The sequence below is a fragment of the Telmatherina bonti genome (genome assembly GCF_933228915.1).
Source record: "Telmatherina bonti genome assembly, chromosome: 11".
NCBI lineage: Eukaryota > Metazoa > Chordata > Actinopteri > Atheriniformes > Telmatherinidae > Telmatherina > Telmatherina bonti.
Window position 1 is genome coordinate 10,476,451 of NC_136629.1, and position 20,885 is coordinate 10,497,335.

The following is a 20,885-nucleotide window of genomic DNA, read 5'->3' on the forward strand; positions in this document are numbered from 1 at the left end:
ATGTTACATGTACCAGTAATGTTACATGTACTGGTAATGTTACATGTACCGGTAATGTTACATGTACTGGTAATGTTACATGTACCAGTAATGTTACATGTACTGTTAATGTTACATATACCAGTAATGTTACATGTACTGGTAATGTTACATGTACCGGTAATGTTACATGTACTGATTGTGTTCCATGTACCAGTAGTGTTACATGTACTGGTAATGTTACATGTACCAGTAATGTTACATGTACTGATAATGTTACATGTACCAGTAATGTTACATGTACTGGTAATGTTACATGTACCAGTAATGTTACATGTACTGTTAATGTTACATATACCAGTAATGTTACATGTACTGGTAATGTTACATGTACCGGTAATGTTACATGTACTGATTGTGTTCCATGTACCAGTAGTGTTACATGTACCGGTAATGTTACATGTACCAGTAATGTTACATGTACTGATAATGTTACATGTACCAGTAATGTTACATGTACTGGTAATGTTACATGTACCAGTAATGTTACATGTACTGTTAATGTTACATATACCAGTAATGTTACATGTACTGGTAATGTTACATGTACCGGTAATGTTACATGTACTGATTGTGTTACATGTACCGGTAGTGTTACATGTACTGATAGTGTTACATGTACCGGTAGTGTTACATGTACCAGTAATGTTACATGTACCGGTAATGTTACATGTACCGGTAATGTTACATGTACCGGTAATGTTACATGTACTGATAGTGGTACATGTACCGGTAATGTTACATGAACCGGTAATGTTACATGTACTGATGGTTTTTACATGTACCGGTAATGTTACATGAACCGGTAATGTCACATGTACTGATGGTTTTACATGTACCGGTAATGTTACATGTACTGACAGTGTTACATGTACCGGTAATGTTACATGTACTGGTAATGTTACATGTATCGGTAATGTTACATGTACTGATAGTGGTACATGTACCGGTAATGTTACATGAACCGGTAATGTCACATGTACTGATGGTTTTACATGTACCGGTAATATTACATGTACCGGTAATGTTACATGTACTGACAGTGTTACATGTACCGGTAATGTTACATGTACTGGTAATGTTACATGTACCGGTAATGTTACATGTACTGGTAATGTTACATGTACCGGTAATGTTACATGTACTGGTAATGTTACATGTACCGGTAATGTTACATGTACTGGTAATGTTACATGTACCAGTAATGTTACATGTACCGGTAATGTTACATGTACTGATAGTGTTACATGTACCGGTAGTGTTACATGTACCAGAAATGTTACATGTACTGGTAGTGTTACATGTACCGGTAATGTTACATGTATCAGCAATGTTACATGTACTGATAGTGTTACATGTACCAGTAATGTTACATGTACCAGTAATGTTACATGTACTGGTAATGTTACATGTACCGGTAATGTTACATGTACTGACAGTGTTACATGTACCAGTAATGTTACATGTACTGATAGTGTTACATGTACTGGTAATGTTACATGTACTGGTAATGTTACATGTTCCAGAAATGTTACATGTACTGGTAATGTTACATGTATTGGTAATCTTACATGTATTGGTAACGTTACATATGCCGGTAATGTTACATGTACCGGTAATGTTACATGTATCGGTAATGTTACATGTATCGGTAATGTTACATGTACCGGTAATGTTACATGTACCTGTAATGTTACATGTACCAGTAATTTTACATGTACCGGTAATGTTACATGTACTGGTAATGTTACATGTATCGGTAATGTTACATGTATCGGTATTGTTACATGTATTGGTAATGTTACATGTATTGGTAATGTTACATGTACCGGTAATGTTACATGTATTGGTAATGTTACATGTACCGGTAATGTTACATGTACCGGTAATGTTACATGTATCGGTAATGTCACATGTATTGGTAATGTTACATGTACCGGTAATGTTACATGTATCGGTAATGTCACATGTATTGGTAATGTTACATGTACCGGTAATGTTACATGTATTGGTAATGTTACATGTACCGGTAATGTTACATGTACCGGTAATGTTACATGTATCGGTAATGTCACATGTATTGGTAATGTTACATGTACCGGTAATGTCACATGTATTGGTAATGTTACATGTACCGGTAATGTTACATGTACCGGTAATGTTACATGTATCGGTAATGTTACATGTATCGGTATTGTTACATGTACCGGTAATGTTACATGTATTGGTAATGTTACATGTACCGGTAATGTTACATGTATTGGTAATGTTACATGTATCGGTAATGTTACATGTATTGGTAATGTTACATGTACCGGTAATGTTACATGTACCGGTAATGTTACATGTATCAGTAATGTTACATGTACCAGTACATGTTGTGTGGAACAGACTAGCGGTGCTATTTGTGATGATGCTTTTTGGTAAGTCACTGAAAATCTTTAAATTTTTAACTATTCTACCTCGACGTACTGGTGATCTTTTACTACAACATTCATGAGACAGTGAGTCCCCTCTCAGGCACTGACTCCAAACCCCCTTTCCAAGCTCTCAGAGCACAGAGGAGACATGCTTGTACTGCTCACAACTGTGCATGATGAGTAGTGGAGTCATCCTCCTCCAGACAAGTAACAACGCTTCCTTCTATCCGTCACGCCACTACTGCAGATCTCAAACAAACTATTTTTTGACTCTACATCTCAGTCACCGACACATTCACGTCTGCTTCAGTAAAATTGTGTTTCTTTACTCTTTTTTCTGTGTTTACCGTCGCAAACCATGAAATAACACTGAATCAGCTGCTCATTTAAATATGTAATACTATTCCTGAGGTGCTTTGCATCAACCCCTTTATGGCTGAATGTGTGCATGTTGGGGATGGAACACCAGGTGGAACCTTGTACACAAACGTTGAGGTGTAGGTGTAGGAGTGCTGCGCATGGTTTTATAAATCTGAATTCTTTTCGGCGTATGCCATTAAAAGCTCTTGGGCGTACGCCTCTTCCAGGTTTTTGGCATATGTACACTTTTAGTATAGATCCGACACAATGTCTTCTAAATGAGTCCCCAGGCCTGTTTGTCCCCACAGCCCTCATTCCCAACCACTCTGCTGGGTGGAGAGAGCTATGTAGAAATGACAGGAAACCACCAAATGACAGACTCTTCAAATTCACGTTCCTGCGAGGGTGATAAAGAGGAGGAAGAAGAGGAGGAGGAGAAGTGCAGACTCTCCTAACAATGTGGTCTCGTCCCAAGTTGTTTTAGTAAGAATTTATTCATGTAAAAAAATTTTCTTTGCTGAGTGAGGACCAGCAGTCGTCATTTCTTTATGTCACAAAAGGAAAATAATAAACCAGAATATTGCTGAAGACATTTAGATGGGTGCTAATGCAGCTACTACCCACGCTCAGTAGGTGGCGGCCACGGTACAAAGATGTAAAACCAATGTAACTATGGGGGATTCAGGCAGATAAGCATATCTGTGTGTGGGCAAGACACACACATATGCACATCTGTATTTAAATGCTGCATCATCACACACTCCTTGAGAATGAACTAATACCTGTGTGTCTGCATAGAAAGACATAATTGTTGGAAATGATGAATATTTGGTGTAGAAGCTCCGATATCTAAGTGTCAGTGAGTGCAGCATGTGATGCACTTCTACGTGTTGTTCGACGTAAATACTGAAAAATATTATCAGGTGTACTTTTTCCATCAGACTGAGTCCTTTGCTTGTATTTCTTACCCACGCAGGTGGTTGTGCTACCATCCAGCTGGTATCCCTCATCGCAGTGGCAGGTGTAGCTGTCAGCCATGTTGTAGCAGATTCCTGGCCCACAGATGTAAGGGTTGATCTGGCATTCATCCACCTCTGGATCAGAGGAACCACAACACAGCATCAACACCGCAGCTAATAGGAAAACATCCAGTCTGAAAGCAGCTTAATGAGATTAAATCTGAATATAGTGGAAGCTTTCCTCCTATCTAGAGCCTCAAACTAAATATTTTTTCTACCACGTTAGAATAACCAGGGTGACTTTAACAAACCTTTAGATAACCATACTTTTCCTCATCAGATTATAACTAAAAATGTTGTCCTCATGTTCTTTCTAAAGATGTCTGACAGACAATTCCTGCGTCCATGATTGATCAACAAATATGTGTATAGATGCTGATAGATTATCAATATCACTACATGACTGTTCTACTGATATCATCCATGGAAATCTCCTGTAGTTATTTCTGCTGTTTCAACCTGGTCTGACAGCCCCTGAAACAATCTAGTTAGTAACAAGAAGCTGAAGTCGTAACCAAAGCAACACACAATGACACAAACTTAAAAGATTCAAAATAGCATCATAACTAATAAAATTATTGAACAACATATCAGTTAATATCTGATGATAATTTCTTCTTCTTGTTATCTGGTTTGTTCATGCAGGAAATAAAACATTGGGGCAAAATGTTCTCCAATCTTTGGCTCAAACTGTGGGCTCTTGTCTCCATCCTGATTCAGCTTTGGGTCTTTTCAGCTGTAACGTTCACAAACCGACAGCAGTAACTGAATGTTTGACGTCTACAAAACAGACAACAAGAAACTGCACAGATTCAAGCTAAACTTTATAAGGAAGGCATGTTGTGCATACTATCCATAAAGTTCCCAACTTTCCTACACTTTTGTGTCTGTAAAGAACTCCAGACATCTATAAGTTATTCATATTTATAACTATACATATGGGTTTTTTTTCCCCCTAAACATCTATAAAGCTCAGCCTGTCAAATATATCCTACACTATCCTCTTTTATAGTCTCTTCATCATTTTATTACTGTATTCATACTGTACTCCAGCAGCCGATGACACTGCAACAGAAACATCAGTAAGGTCCAGTAACAGTAGTCCAGTTGTCCACAAGTCTTTTATCCATAAAAACATGTTTTAAGTGATGATTTTAGGATTTTAAGAGGGTAAACATGAGAATTCAGCTGCTTCTTGTTCCTAGAAATATTACAGAGTATCAACATTTTAATTTAGCAATCTTATCAATCTTAAACTCCCTCGAGAAAGAAATAAAGTATTTTTACTTTCAATTCATTATAATTAAACTATAATCAATTAAAAAACTAAAAAGGAATGTTATTACCAAAAGTATAATTAATTAAACATTATAATTTATAAATATTTTTAAATGTTTTAAAATAATTTTTCCTGTGATTTGAAAAGAAAGAAAGAATTTGTGTGTTTTTTACCGGCTGACTGAGTAGGAGCGATGTCCTGTCCAGCGTTGGACGGGAGGATCTCCACCGGAGCAGGAGGAGAAGTTTTCTCAACAACTTCTAGAAAGTTATAAACACAGACACAATTATAGATTATTCTCTCTACATACATTCTATGATCAGATCTACTTTTATGTTATGAAGCTTAACATGTTCGAGTTCAGCTTGTCTTTGTCACTGAACTGCACTGTCATATGAATACAGTCATCAGATTGGATCAGGAAGATGTTAAAGCCTCTCAGGAGCTCAGTATGACAGCAACATGTAGAACAGCAACATGTAGAACAGCAATGTAATGTGGAGTTCCTAAATTCTAACTGGGGGAATCTTATGATATCTGTGAAAGTAGTGCTGGAGTGTAAACTCATACTGATATGAAATTGAACAGCCAAAAAATAATGGAAACATAGTGCAACAGGAAGCCGTTTGAGAGGGGAATATATTTACTGCTGCACCACTAAACCTGCAACAGGAAGCCGTTTGACGAGGGGAATATATTTACTGCTGCACCACTCAACCTGCAACAGGAAGCCGTTTGAGAGGGGAATATATTTACTGCTGCACCACTCAACCTGCAACAGGAAGCCGTTTGACGAGGGGAATATATTTACTGCTGCACCACTCAACCTGCAACAGGAAGCCGTTTGACGAGGGGAATATATTTACTGCTGCACCACTCAACCTGCAACAGGAAGCCGTTTGACGAGGGGAATATATTTACTGCTGCACCACTCAACCTGCAACAGGAAGCCGTTTGAGAGGGGAATATATTTACTGCTGCACCACTCAACCTGCAACAGGAAGCCGTTTGAGAGGGGAATATATTTACTGCTGCACCACTCAACCTGCAACAGGAAGCCGTTTGAGAGGGGAATATATTTACTGCTGCACCACTCAACCTGCAACAGGAAGCCGTTTGAGAGGGGAATATATTTACTGCTGCACCACTAAACCTGCAACAGGAAGCCGTTTGAGAGGGGAATGTTTTCACTGCTGCACCACTAAACCTGCAGCAAGAAGCTGTGTAATTAGAGATTTTGAGCAGTGAAAATGTTTTTTGTTTTAAAAACTTCAGGAAGTGAAGCTGTACAAGATGCTGACTTTGATAATGCCATGGATATACTTTGGTTTTAAAAAGTCAGACTTGGAAATAACAGCTAGTTCCTGAGGATGATGTCCAGATATAGTTGTCACTTGAGGAATCATTTTTAACAATTTGTTTTGGAGGACCAAGTGTGTCTGAAACACATGTAATGGTTGTATGAAAGGACATGTCTGAAAGTTTAGGATCACTGCCAACACTCACCTTTTTCACCTTGTGTTTTAGCAGACTGAGTCTCTCTGCCATGTTAAAGAGCTCATCAAGCACTGATATTTTAGCTGCATTACTGGTAGACTGATTCAGAGTAATTCCCCATCCCCTCCATCAGCTCCACCTGTTCAACTTTGATTAACACAAATATATAACCAACGAATCACAAGGCAGCTCAACACAACAAGTCATGTAGACACGGTGCAGACGACTTGCTGAAGTTCAAGGACAGGAGGAAAGGGGGTTTAAGTGACTGGATGTGGCATGGTTGTTGGTCTGAGTGTTTCAGAAATGGCTAATCTGCTGGGATTTACACACAACAATCTCAAGGGTTTCCACAGAACGGTCTAAAAAAGAGGAAATATCCAGCGAGCAGCAGTTTTCTGAACCAAAGCAGAAGAGGATCACACACTACGTCTCACTCCTGTCAGTAAGAACAGGAAACAGAGGCAACAATTCACACACACTCACCAGAACTGGACAATAGAAGATGGAAAAAATATTGCCTGTTCTGATGAGTCTCCATTTCAGTTCCACATTCACATGGTAGGATTAGAGCAATCCTGCCTTGGATCAACGGTATCGCCGTCCAATTCAGACGGAGTCCTGCTGCTGACCATGTCCATCCCTTTCTGAGCACAGTGTAGCATCTTCTGATGGAAACTTCCAGCAGGATGATGCACCATGTCACAAAGCTCACATCATCTCCACCATGACGATGAGTTCACTGTCCTCCAACGGCCTCCACAGTCACCAGATCTCAGTCCAGCAGAGCAGCTTTGGGATGTGGTGGAACGGGAGGTTCTCATGGTGATGTGCAGCAACTGTGTGATGCTTCGTGTCAACATGGAGAAAACCTCTGAGGAATGTTTCTAAAGCCTTCCTCAATGTATCATCCAAAGAATGAATGTATTTCTGGAGTAAAAATGGGGTCTGATCCAGTAATAGAAGGATATGGTAATGACCTGATAAGGTAGTTCTCTATTTAGTCTGAAAGCTGGAAATAAGTTGAAATATCTGCTGTGTCCAGCTACATATCCAGATCTCTGCTTGTTCTGTAAGTTTGAACTAGTCTGAAATCTGTCAAAAGAACACAACCCCAGTAAAGCACTGTTCATTTCCATTTGATTTTTAAACTCTATTTCTTATTGGGAATTTTTAAACAATTCATCTCTGTATGAAAAACACATTTCCTGGAATACAGCCTGAAAAAATAACCAGCATCAAAAAAGCTCTGGCTGTGTGGCTGTCTAGCTCTTTTTCAGGTGAGAGTAAGCAATGAAACCAAACAGGAATATGTCAATAAAACCACTTTCAACTCACCTAAATAAGACAAAGACTTGGAAATATAAAATAAAGATATCTAAATATAAAATTAACCCAATTGTGTACAAGTACATGACTACCAACCCAACCACACAGTTTGAAGGGTATTGAAACAGACACCTGGATACGCTGCCTCCATCTTGACAGTAGATACATCTGCAGGCAGCTGTGGCAGGGACGGCTCAGTTACAGGTAAAATGCTAACCACAGGAATTAGCAGCTCCTTCAATAACAAGACAAGACCGAAGAGAGAAGATCAGCACTGGACTGTATGTTTGTGCCACTGGATGATTTGTAAGCTTCGCTCGCTGCTCTGTCATGCAGTGTTTGTGCTGGGAGGCAGGAAAGCTATAAGCTGTTCTCATAACAGCAAGAGGCTCAGCAAGGAAAGCAAAAAGCAAAAACATCAACAAAGGCTATTCAGGTGATGCCAATCATTCTAGTTTCTCTGCTATCAGGAACTACTAGATGTGCATGTGCAAGTTTAACAACGAACTCTGCTCAGAGCTGACCAGCCAAAGTCCTGCAGTGTTTCTGACTCCATGCAACTCTTCAGCTGCAGAGAAGAAGGAGGCTGTGCATGCATGCGGCTGCATTATTGTCACCCAACCTACCTGATCTGGAGCACCTGTTGCTACTGCACAAAGAAAAAAACACATGTTTAAGGACAGTGTGACACTTTAGTATAACATGTCATGGCTTCAGTACGACTGAGTGTGCTAGAAACACTCAGAACAGGAAATTACTGTTTATAATGAGGCTGTGGCATTCAGCCACAATCACAACTGGAACTGAAAATATGAAGAACTTTTGTTCATATTTTACAAACGCATAATGCATTCACTTGAATCAAAAAGTCAATTTTTAAAAAAAAAAACCTACTCCGTTTGGTACTTGAGAATTCATAATTACAATAGTATTAATAATAAAAACTCAGTCATTTTCTCACCTGCAAGAAATAAAACCCAAATGATAACCCAGATGTCTGCAGTTTCATCTAACCCTGCAGAATGATCCTGTATATATGTATTGTGGAGCTATAACTCAGCTGTGAAGTCAGAAATGACAGCTAGATGAGTTTATAATGTTTGTTTTCCAACATGGCAAGGTATCTGCAGTACCACAAGCTAGAGTCTCAGAACATGTTTGAAATGAAATGAAAACACTCTATTCCAGAAGACACTGTAAAAAAGGGGTCCAGTGTCCTCTGAGTTGGGAATGAAGACAAGTAAAGGAGTTCAAGTAATGAAGAAGAACATGAGCAGAAAGGAGAAACTCTGGATTTTCCAGTCAATCCACAGTCACAGAAAACATTGTTAGACCACCCTTGTTTTCCAAATAAATCTACCTTTGGTTGGACCAACTGTTCTACCGTCCCTCACCTGGATCGACCAAAAAGAGATCACATGCAAGCAGATGAATTTAGTTTCTTAATTCCATCTGATGGATGGATGGATGGATGGATGAATGGATAAATGAATGAATGGATGGATAGATGACTGGATGGATGGATGGATGGACAGATGACTGGATGGATGGATGGATGACTGGATGGATGGATGGATGGATGGACAGATGCACTGATGGACTGATGGACAGACGATGGATGGATGGATGGATGGACAGACGAGTGGATGGATGGATGACTGGATGGATGGATGGATGGATAGATGGATGGATGGATGGATGAATGGATAGATGATGGATGGATAGATGATGGATGGATGGATGGATGGACAGATGCACTGATGCACTGATGGTCAGACAATGGATGGATGGATGGACAGACGAGTGGATGGATGGATGACTGGATGGATGGATGGATGGATGGATGATGGATGGATAGATGATGGATGAATGGATAGATGATGGATGGATAGATGATGGATGGATGGATGGATGGATGGATGGATGATGATGGATGGATAGATGATGGATGAATGGATAGATGATGGATGGATAGATGGTGGATGAATGGATAGATGATGGATGGATAGATGGTGGATGAATGGATAGATGATGGATGGATATATGGTGGATGAATGGATAGATGATGGATGGATAGATGATGGATGGATGGATGGATGGATGGATGGATGGATGGATGGATGGATGATGATGGATGGATAGATGATGGATGAATGGATAGATGATGGATGGATAGATGGTGGATGGATGGATGGATGGATGGATGGATGGATGGATGCTGACAAGAATGTCTTGCACTGTAGATGAAGAAGCCTCTGTCTGAACACTGCTGTTCCCCGCTGTACTGTGAAGAGGATGTGAAGAAATCTCTCTCTTCATGTCCAGCACCTTTTGCGGTATTCTTCTCTGGACAATCAGCTCCAGGATCAAGATCAATCTCCAGAACAGAACCCGAACGTTTCAATTTGTTCAGTTTCACGAAGTCTTGTCATGTTGCAAAGTGGATCGAACTCACCTTGCAGATGTTGGAGGATCTCGGCTTCGTCCAGAAGAAGAGGCTCTCTGCCCTCTCCTCTTGATAAATCCCTGATGACAAAAAAGTTTGGCCCATCTTTGGCCTTGGCTTGTGCCGTTGACTCCATGTGACCGAAGCAACCAAAACTCAGCCTGACTACCAGATGTGTAGAAAAGGGATTTACTGTAATCTCCATCCAGGCTGGCTCCTCGTACATGGATCCAATCTGGTCCACACAACATTTGGCAATACTGTAACTGAGCCTGGTTTCAGCCCAAACATGCCGCCTATCTGGGTTCTGAGTACGATTTCTCTGTCAGTCTGTTGTGCAGCTGAACTGCCAGGTATATATTATCCTCCACCACTTCTACTGCTCATTCATGTAGAAAAACAGAGTTTTGTTTCTTTTCTTATTAAAATGTTTTTTGCTTAATTAAAAAAAACTGTTTTTTCTAACTCAAGTGAATGCAATGTGCTTCCATGAAATCCAGCCAAAAGTTTAAATAGAGATGGTGAAACAGTTTGCTGCACTTGTTGAGTATTAATCCAACCACAAGTGTTTCACTGGAGAATTACAGATAGCAGTATGGTGAGCAGAGCTTGTAGGATTCAGTGATGATAAATGACACATTCTGTGTTTGTTGTAATGAAAATGTCAGCCAGAAGAATAGATGGGCTCATTTTTGAACAGTTTTCAGACAACAATCAGGCTCCACAGTGCAGACGAATAAGATGCATGGTTTTGGACACGCCGACACGACGTGAGGAGGATCAATTTGTTGTTGCTATGGCCTGGGTTCACTGGAAAGTGGAGCTGCTTAGATAACCTTTAAATCCCTGCAGAACAGGTAACGTTGGCATCTCAGTGATGGACTGCCATAACTGTTTGCGCTCATGTTGGATTCAGTTCGGCTTCTTAAAGCTGTTTGTCCTGCAGAAACAAGGTGAGATTAAACCGGATGGCTTCTCACTTCGCTGAGCTTTGTGCACTTTGTGGGATATTAGTTCACGGTGAGAGTTCAGTGTTTTCAACAGACTCTATCTGTGTGTGCTTATCAGGACATAATAGCAAGAAAACAGTTGTTCCAACCCATAGACCGTATATAGAAAGATGGGCGGAGCCTCCATGACGTCAGCCATAGGTTTCTGAAGAGCTGAATTGAAGCTCGGTGGGCGGTTCCTACCATCGCCATCTTGGCAGGGGCATGCGTGTCGTCTTGCCCGGAAAATACAAATATGGGCAAAGAGGTGGAGCTGAGAGGGGGGCTGTGAGCGCCATTGACATCTATCAAATTCTGAGCTGCCCGTAGCTAAGAGCTAACTGAGCTAACCCGGAGATAACAGGAGGTAAGCGGGCTAAAACTAAGTCACGTTAACAACCGGCTAAAAACCGCGGTTGTTCTATGTTCTTCTTGCTTGAAGCGGGAGATTGGATACCTGTCAATCAAAAGGATACGCCCCTAAATTTGTCGAATTTTGAGATTAAATTACTTTTAAACAGGTGAGTTAGAAAAGAATTCACTCCCCTACAGTTGTCATGAAGGTAAACCTGACTTATTAAACCTAAAATTGATTTTTTGAACCAGGCTGTAATTATGTTTATTTCTGCTGTGAAGTTGGTCTTTTTAATATGGGAGTCTATAGCAATTTGCTCTGTTTTAGAGCCCCTAGTGGATGAAGGGGGGACTGCAGTTTTATGCACTTCCGCATAGGCTTCCCTTTAACCACTGAAGGTTGCACTTTGGTCCAACCGCATATGATGTCACACTGTGTCATTACGTACCGAACAACAACGAAAATTAGTGGAAAACATCTAAGACCGCTGTCAATCTTCGCAGGTGTGAACACCCAGCAAGGCCAGACCAAGTTCCGACCCCAGAGCTCCATCTCAGACTCTCCAGTCCTCAGTTGTTGTTAAATGTTAAAGATGATCTGAACACCTTGTAATCACCATGAACTCCTCTGGATATAATGTACTCAAGGGTCAGGTATGAGTCCGTCTGAATGACAGAAAAAGCTTGAAGTGTCTCATGCAATAGAACAATGATCCCAAATATAGCGGCAGATCTACAACAGAATCAAGGTGTTGACATGGTCCAGTCAGAGTTTGACACCATCTGGACCAGCAGTCTGGTTTTGGTTCAGTCTCTCCAGCTGCTTCTTCACCTGGAAGGGCAGGGAGACTTAGTGTGGTCAAGAGTCCAGACCTCATCCTGACTGAGATGCTGTGATTAAACCTTCAGACTTCAATGACCTGAAGCAACGCTGGAAAGCAGAGTGGAGCTAAAATTCTCCATAACCATACGGTGTGTTCACACTGGATGCGTTTTGAGCGTCAAGAGCATCAGGTTTGCCGCAAACGGCAGAGATGGAAAATCCAAACTTTTGTTGCTTGATGCGGGGCGTCAACAAAACAGAGCAAAACACGTCATGGCACATTTTTCAGCAGGAGGAAGTCAAAAATGAAGGACAAGCTAATCGTTTGGGTATGTGCAAAGCCAGTCATCTATGACTCTTCACATTTTAATTATCGTGATAGGAACAGAAAGGACCTTGCCTAGCCCTACGACGACGTTCTCTAGCTTTATTTATAAAAAATAAAGCCATTACGGTCTCTCTACTGCATCCACCATCATTTAAACTAACCTTTCCCCCCTTCTCTTTTCTGCCACGTTTGCCGCTCGCTCCCGGCAAGCAGCAAAAGCGACAGGAACGTCTTGGGCGTTGGACACAAAAATGACAGTTTAGTGACCAGCTGCGAGCGTTTAGCGTTTTGACCATTTTTGACGCTCAAAACGCATCTGGTGTAAACACACCGTAAGACAGACTGATGAAATCCCCTAGGAAAACATGATGGCTCCTTCCTGTTGCTGGAGGACCTTCTACAAGCTGCCAAATGATGCAGAGGAACCCATTTCTAACTGGTTCTGACTATTAGTTTCTGAGGAGTAAATAATCTCAGTCTGATCTGTCATGCTGTTCCTCTGAGTCACTTTAAGACTTGATGAGGACCAAACAGTTTTTTTATCATTTCATCAAACATAATACTTAATTTTTGCTTTATTGCCCAATTTTTGTGACCAACCCTTAAAAATTTGAAGAGTTTGTTTGCAGGAACATAAGAAGACAGTCTAAACACACAACTTACCTCTGTGGTCTTAAACATTCAGCAGATTTGATGTGAAGTTGAAAAAAGAAAACCTCCTCAGACCCAACTCAGTTCCCTGCTGTGCCAAATTCTCACCGTGTGCAGCTGCCTGACTAATTAAATCCAGGTTGCATCCAAACACTAATCTGAGCAGGTTTTTTCTGTCAGATTGTCTTTGAGGCCAAATTTTCCTGTGTGGAAAATCCTGCTTTGCAGTTGAAGCTTTGCCGTCTTTTGGACTGACTGGTTTTAGCTCAGATCCTGCAAAGTTTCTCCTGTCCTGGCTACCAAGGATGTCCTGAATGACAACAAGGAGGATGAAGCTCATCTTCCTCCGATCTGAGCTGTGTTAATGCTTGTCCGTTACAAACAAGTGCCTAAAGAGGAAAGTCTCTTTACAGATCCAGCTTCCTGATCAGGATCCATAAATCAAAGTTTCTTGTGTTACTTTGGAGTTTTCATTTGGAAAAGTGAGATTTCTGTTTAACCTACAGTCAACACATTTGTCAGTGGGAAACTGATGAATGGTTGCACCTTCAAACAAGGGGGAAGGGTTGTAATTTCTTACAGTGCTTCATTTTCATCACATCTTCATCACTCACAAAAGAGAATATTAAATGTAAAAAAAAATAACATCATACTCTTCACTGAACTGATGTGAATCTTCAGAATTTTAATCATCAATACAGTTTGATCATTCTATGGTCTTCTTCCTCTGATTAGATTTGCACCCATCATAGTTTGTAATTATTTCAGGCACATCTTTCTCCAGGAGAAATATCTTCTTGAAATTGATGCTTACACACCTCCCCAGTGTTACCTGCAGTCTATGGTTGTCAGTGTGATTAACTTCTGCGCAGCTGCAGAAGCAACAAATGGAGATTTGCAGTTTTTTAAGTTAACAAAATTATCTGCTTGTGTTGTACAACATGTCAAAAATGTACCTTGATAGAGATATTACCCTTTACAATATACATATAGCAGCAACTACCTAAAATGTGATAAATAGTCCTCCTTGCATCGTTTTAAAAATTCATAGAGACATGCCAAACTGTGTATTGATGCGCTGTATGCATCATTGGAAAATCAAAAAGATGCTAATGGTTCCATGTAGATGCTAACAGTTCATGTAGATGCCAATGGTTCCATGTAGATCCTAATGGTTTCATGTAGATGCTAACGGTTCATGTAGATGCCAATGGTTCCATGTAGATCCTAATGGTTCCATGTAGATGCTAACGGTTCATGTAGATGCCAATGGTTCCATGTAGATCCTAATGGTTCCATGTAGATGCTAACGGTTCGTGTAGATGCCAATGGTTCCATGTAGATCTTAATGGTTCCATGTAGATGCTAATGGTTCATGTAGATCCTAATGGTTCCATGTAGATGCTAATGGTTCATGTAGATGTCAATGGTTACATGTAGATGCTAACTGTTTCATCTAGATGCGAACATTTCCATGTAGATGCTAATGGTTCCATGTAGATGCTAATAGTTCCATGTAGATGCTAATGGTTCCATGTAGATTCTAATAGTTCCATGTAGATGCTAATGGTTCCATGTAGATTCTAACAGTTCTATGTAGATGCTAACAGTTCCATGTAGAGGTAGCTCCATATCAGAAAATACCAAAGTGGTATCAAATCTCAGATTGTATCATCATGGCATTATCACATATTGCATGTTTTTGTAATATTATGCAGCCCAAATTCCTATTAGCTCTCGTAGCTAACCAACACCAGGTAAATAAACAGTGAAGAGAGAGACAGGCTCAGCCAGTAGTTGGCTGGGAATGCTGCTGCTGGTGGTGGAGGGTGTGGGGGATGTAGTGTATTGTTGGTGAATACATACAAAATGTCCATCATAAAGACAGCTAAAATATGACACCAGCATCAGGACCCAACAACAGGCCAAGCAGCTGATTTACTATGAGGATAATTGAATGGATCCAACAAGTTTTTGAGTTCTGCTTAATGAGTTGTTCATTTGAATCAGGTCTGTTAAGACAAGAAAATATTTTTAAAAAAAAAAAAAAAAAAAAAAAAAAAACCTGCAGGACTGTGACGCTATACGACCAGCCCAGTCAAGACTAATACTTTGTTGAAGCTAGCCAAAAGCTAACCAGTGACCGAATGGCAAACACTGTCATAACTTAAAGAGCATTATATGTTCTTTTATACATTATATATAAGACAACATATATATCTAATATTTGTCTTTTAAATATGCCCTACATGACGGTTCAACCCAAAGCTCTGCATTCCAGATTTGTTTGACAGCACATTGAAACAGCTGCACAGTCATGTGTTCTAGCTGGAGAATCGTACATACAGTTGTGCTCATATCTATTCATACCCTTTCATTAAAGAAGGAAAAAAAACAGCTGCCTTTAAAATAAGCTGAAATTGACTAAAGTAATAATAAATAAAAACAAATATGAAAATCATTACATTATTTTCTAATTCTGGTTCAATAGAAATATTTTTTTAAAAAGCAAACAAATTATATGATTTATCACATATTACATCACTCATAAAGTAATATTTAGTTGAACAATCCTTTAATGTTTCCGCTCCAGTCAGGTGTTTTCTGTTCCTCTCAGTCAGACTTCTGCACCTGTTGACAGGTATTTTGTCCCACTGTTCAACAGAAAAGTCTCTAATTTGTCCAGGACCAATTTGTTTGTTTGGTTTTTTTTTCTTTCTTTAACTCAATTAAATGAAAAAACAGTGTCTCATATCACTAAAATAATATTTTTGCAAATTTTTAGTTATTGTTCCTTTTTTTAAGTTTCCAGTTATTTGAGTGAATGTTGTAAATTCAGCCTTTTCTTTAATGAACGGGGATGAATGAATATATATGAGCACAACTGGAAGTCCTTACAGTTATTCCGAAATGCAGGCTGTGTGTAGCACACAAACTTCCAAAAATATATTCCATTTATTTTCTCCAAGAATGAATCAATAATTTATCATAAACTGGAGTATAGATGAAGATCAACTTAAAGCTTTTTTTTTTTAAAGTGCAGTATGGCGTGAAGTGAAAACAGATCTGTTAACTTTGCAGATCAATCTGGAAACATGGGAAATCTGAGTTTCTAAGATATTCCTGCATTGGAAGTACTATGTGTGTTAAATCTTCATATAACCAGATTTCTTAAGTAAGATTCTATTAGCTGAGATCAGAATCAGCAACCTCTCTGCTGTGAGGAGGCAGAAAACTGTCACATCACTGCGTAGCCATTACATACTGAACTCTGCTGTGGAGGACTGAAATGTAGCTGTTTCATCCACACACTGTGAAGCCTCCTGCAGTAGCTGTTCACGTTCTGCCAGCCTAATGAGGGATTGCTTCTCCTTTAAAGAATATTTAATGATATTTGCATTTACATCATATGAGCATAAAGCTCCTTATGTCAGTTCCAAAGTCCAAAGAACTTCAAAGTAAATCAGCACACTCAGTTTCAGCAGATATAAATGAAACCAAATCACACTAACCTGGTAGGATCTCTTCTGGTTTTCCAAAAGCCTCCACTGGTCTCTCTGGTGTCGGCAGGGGATATGGAGGTAACAAGTCAACAGGCTCCTGGTAAACAGGCTTATTCACCGGAGGATTTGGTAGAACAGTGTAGCCCATTCCACCAGGACAGATTTCTTTGAACGTTGCTACAGAATGAGAAAGCACAGGCAGATATCAGTCAACATCCCAGTTGCTTTCCACAACATGAGGTTAAAGAAAGGACTCATGAAAAATAAAGCTGGTTGATACTCTTCAGAAATTTATGAAACCTTGTTCCAGGCTGCAGAAGAAGCACAACCTTCTTCTTGGAGTTGCATCGTTTTCAGCCTCTTGCCCAGAAGCCCCAGACTGGAGATATAGGATTCCCAATCTTCATCTCTAATGGAGATTTCCTCCAGTGATAGCAAGCCTTGTTTTTCAAGCGAGAGAGATGCCTCACATCATAACATCACCACCAGAATATTTTACCCTATCCCTGCAACTAGTTCAGCATTCTCCACGTATTCTCTATCCAACAGAATCTACAGAACATAATGTAACGGTCCTCTAAATGTCCGTGTTCCAGCCAGCGGAAGATCAGAACACAAGTCAATGGCAGAACCCGCTGTTTGGAAAGAAGATGTGGTCGATTTTTCATGGGAACAACCCACATTCTCAACTCCTCTGTTCATCCTCCAGGTGCATTTTCATTACAAACTTAACGAGGAAATAAAAAGACTTTCCAAAAGTAAAGGATTTAATACCAAGAGGCCCTGGTACAACAAATAAATAATCACTCATTTCCCTACTTTTTGTGCTAAATTCATAAAAGTTGAAAATAGATAACCATACATTTAGAGAACCGTACATTAACTTTGCTGGTTCTCTGTGGCATTTCCACGTTACAACAATTTTATCACCTCCAGGTTTTGTTTGAGTACTAAAACTACCTGCAGTGTTAAACTTATGAGAACTAATTTACATTTTTCTGATACTTTCTGTATCTAGTAAAAACTTTAAATAAAGGAACATGATGTTGACATAGAAGCAATAATGAATTCAGCTACTGACTCATTTCTTCCTTATTAAATCTAAGGGTCGTCAAAAAAGCCTTTACTCATATCATCCGAAACCAGAGCCTTAAATGTGCCTGATATCACTTCAACACATTAACTTTACAGGACAGGAGACTGTATATACATACCTTTGTAAACAAATTTATATGCATGGGGACAAAAAGGAAGGCAAACATGAAAAGAGCGATAAAAGAAGCAGCAAAAGGTTTTGCTACTCTAAAAGCAACTTTAACAGCAACTACTCAGCAAAGCTGTGAACTTCATGCAGACACAAGGTGTCAGGACTTAATAAAAGAAGTGGACTGTCCAGGACAAATATTCTCAGTGCAAGACTGATAGCCCTCTCCGAACAATGCACTGTATTAATACATTAGATCTACATATCAAATATGAGTTGAAATCTATGCAAATAAATGTGCATGCATCTACATTTCAATAGCTTTAATGGTGACATGAGCTTTAGATAAAAGCCTCAGAGGTTTCCTAAACAGAATACAAAGCAGCTGTGTATGAAAATGTGCTTGAACACAAATTGGTTTACACTCATCTGTGGACCTTACCATGTTAGCATGCTGTTCAGACCTGGTGCTAAAGTTCTTTCTGGGTGACGCAGGCAAAAGTGGACATGTTTATCTACTTGCAATAAAAAGTTACCATAACTGATATTCCAGCAGAATGAATTATTCTAGAAAACATGAACATCTGAACTGAACTTGAAGAAACTTGCTTCTTTGCAAGTAAGCTAACTAGCCACTAAACTGATCTGAAGGAAACTGAATAGATTTCTGGTTGGAGTTTTTTGGTGCCATCCTGGCTGGTTGTTTGAGTGAAAAGCAGAAAGTATCCTATATGTTTTCCCTCTGCTCTTTTTCTTTCATTATTTATTTGTCTGTTTATGTATTAAGTTATGGACATAGCTAAATAGCTTTTGATATTTGGCTAGTAACTGTGGATAAACCAAAACTAACAAAACTAATTTAGCTTTGAATTTATGGTCCAAAACTCTGTTCTTGATCAGAGTTGATCCTGAGTGATAGACTAGAAGTGTCTGATAACCAGAAAATGCTTTTCCATCCCTTATCGTTTATTCATTTAGCTACTTAGCCATTTAGCAAGCTACAGTAAATAGTTTGTGATATTTGGTTGGTGGCTAGCTAGCTGACTTGCAAGTTAACAAACTGGCTAGCTAGCTACGGACCACAGTTTAATCAATTTAAGCCTCTATCTTTATAAGTGACAAATGTTAGCAGCTGATGAACTGAATTTCCCTAGGGAATAATACATTTTATACCATGGTCTGGGTGAATACTCGATTGTGATTGGTTGCAGGGTGTCCGTTAAAAAGTCATAATGGACACCAGTTTAAAAAAGTTCCGTCAAAAAGCCCAATAGTTCTAAATCAGTGCGCTGGGTCAAACAGCATCTGGTAACCGTGGCAACAGAAATGTTAGCGACAAATGGGCAGAAAGAATATCTGGACTGACAACGTCAGACATCACATAAACATAAACATGATAAACATCCTCCCCGATTTCCTTCATATTGTGAAGAAATTTGCATTTCAGGCAGAAAATAATCATATTTTCACTGGAATGCGTTAAGAGGAGGGGGGCGGCACTTCCGTTCAACACTCTTTGTTGAACACTATTTGTTGCAATAGTATCTGCTGCCGAACGCGCTGCAGGTTACCTTGGAAACGCCACAACAAAAGACATTAAATAATCCGTTCTGCCCTTTCTTGTGAAAAACATTGATCTTATACTATCTTATACTATACTTTTACTTTACTATACTATACTCTTATACTATTTCCTTTGTGAGTAACCATGGTATAAGCGGGATAATGCCCTCCGAGGTGTCCATTATCAAAAATGACTGGACTTCACGGATGCCCCCGCGTCGTCCATTAATTTCTGACAATGGACACCTCGTCCAGCATTACCCCTTACATATCTTAACTTATCTTAAAATGATTTTGCTCCAAAAGACTTTCTGTTGGAGTCTGGGATACTTTATTAGTTGTTTGAGTTAGAGGCACAAAGTGTCCTGTAGATACACCTTCTTTTTAATTATTTATGCGTGTTTATATATTTAGCTATTTGACCAGAAGTTAACTAGGTTATTTGCTAGAATTATAATTACTTTGGTGATTTTATTGGGTATAGTGTTTAACCAAACAACAATGGGTCTGACTGATAGTCCAAGGTTATTGTTTATTTGTGATCGATTGCAGCATCAGTTACTATGTTGGGGTCTTGTGCAGACACCTTTAAAGTTGATAAAAGCTTGAGGAGTTGAGCTCCAGAATGTCTTTATGTTAGGTACTTGGCCAATGAAGGCAGATCTCAGACTGTTGTTTGGAGGAATAATTGAGACAGGGTGAATGCTTGGTGAGGCTTGGAGCCTTACCTGTTCCTGGAAGGGGGCATTTGTCACAACGGGGGCCCCAGGCTTTGCCCACGCTGCAGCAGCAGAGCTGTTTACTCAGCTGGGCAGACACAGGGTGCAAACACTGCCTCCCTGAGCTGACCAAACGGAAGCAAGCCCCCTTTTCTTCTTGGACGGCAGGTGTGTTGGCTGAAGAGGAGTGCAGGAGCAGAACAAAGAGGAGGAGGAGGAGGTGCAGGAAGTGGTAGACCAAAGTGCAGGAGACACATACATGGGGGAAGAAAGAAAAAAGTAGAGAAATAAAGAGGTTCCCTTCACCAGAGCAAAGTTCCCTTCTGCCACAAAGATTTATAAATTTATTTGCAAAAATCTGT

General features: G+C 39.7%; 1 protein-coding gene across 2 annotated transcripts in view; it reads right to left on the reverse strand.

The window, feature by feature from the left end:
• ltbp1 (latent transforming growth factor beta binding protein 1) overlaps nucleotides 1-20,885 on the reverse strand; it is a 167,359-nt gene that overhangs the window by 30,455 nt on the left and 116,019 nt on the right. The window contains exons 11-16 of one of the 2 annotated variants that reach the window (XM_079249191.1): nucleotides 20,533-20,700; nucleotides 17,047-17,214; nucleotides 8,570-8,592; nucleotides 8,076-8,178; nucleotides 5,291-5,377; nucleotides 3,788-3,913 (exon numbers count right to left, since the gene is read on the reverse strand). In XM_079249191.1, coding sequence (XP_079105317.1) covers nucleotides 3,788-3,913; nucleotides 5,291-5,377; nucleotides 8,076-8,178; nucleotides 8,570-8,592; nucleotides 17,047-17,214; nucleotides 20,533-20,700 — 675 coding nt within the window. The remainder of the gene's footprint in view (nucleotides 1-3,787; nucleotides 3,914-5,290; nucleotides 5,378-8,075; nucleotides 8,179-8,569; nucleotides 8,593-17,046; nucleotides 17,215-20,532; nucleotides 20,701-20,885) is intronic. The other variant, XM_079249192.1, reaches the window with a different exon arrangement.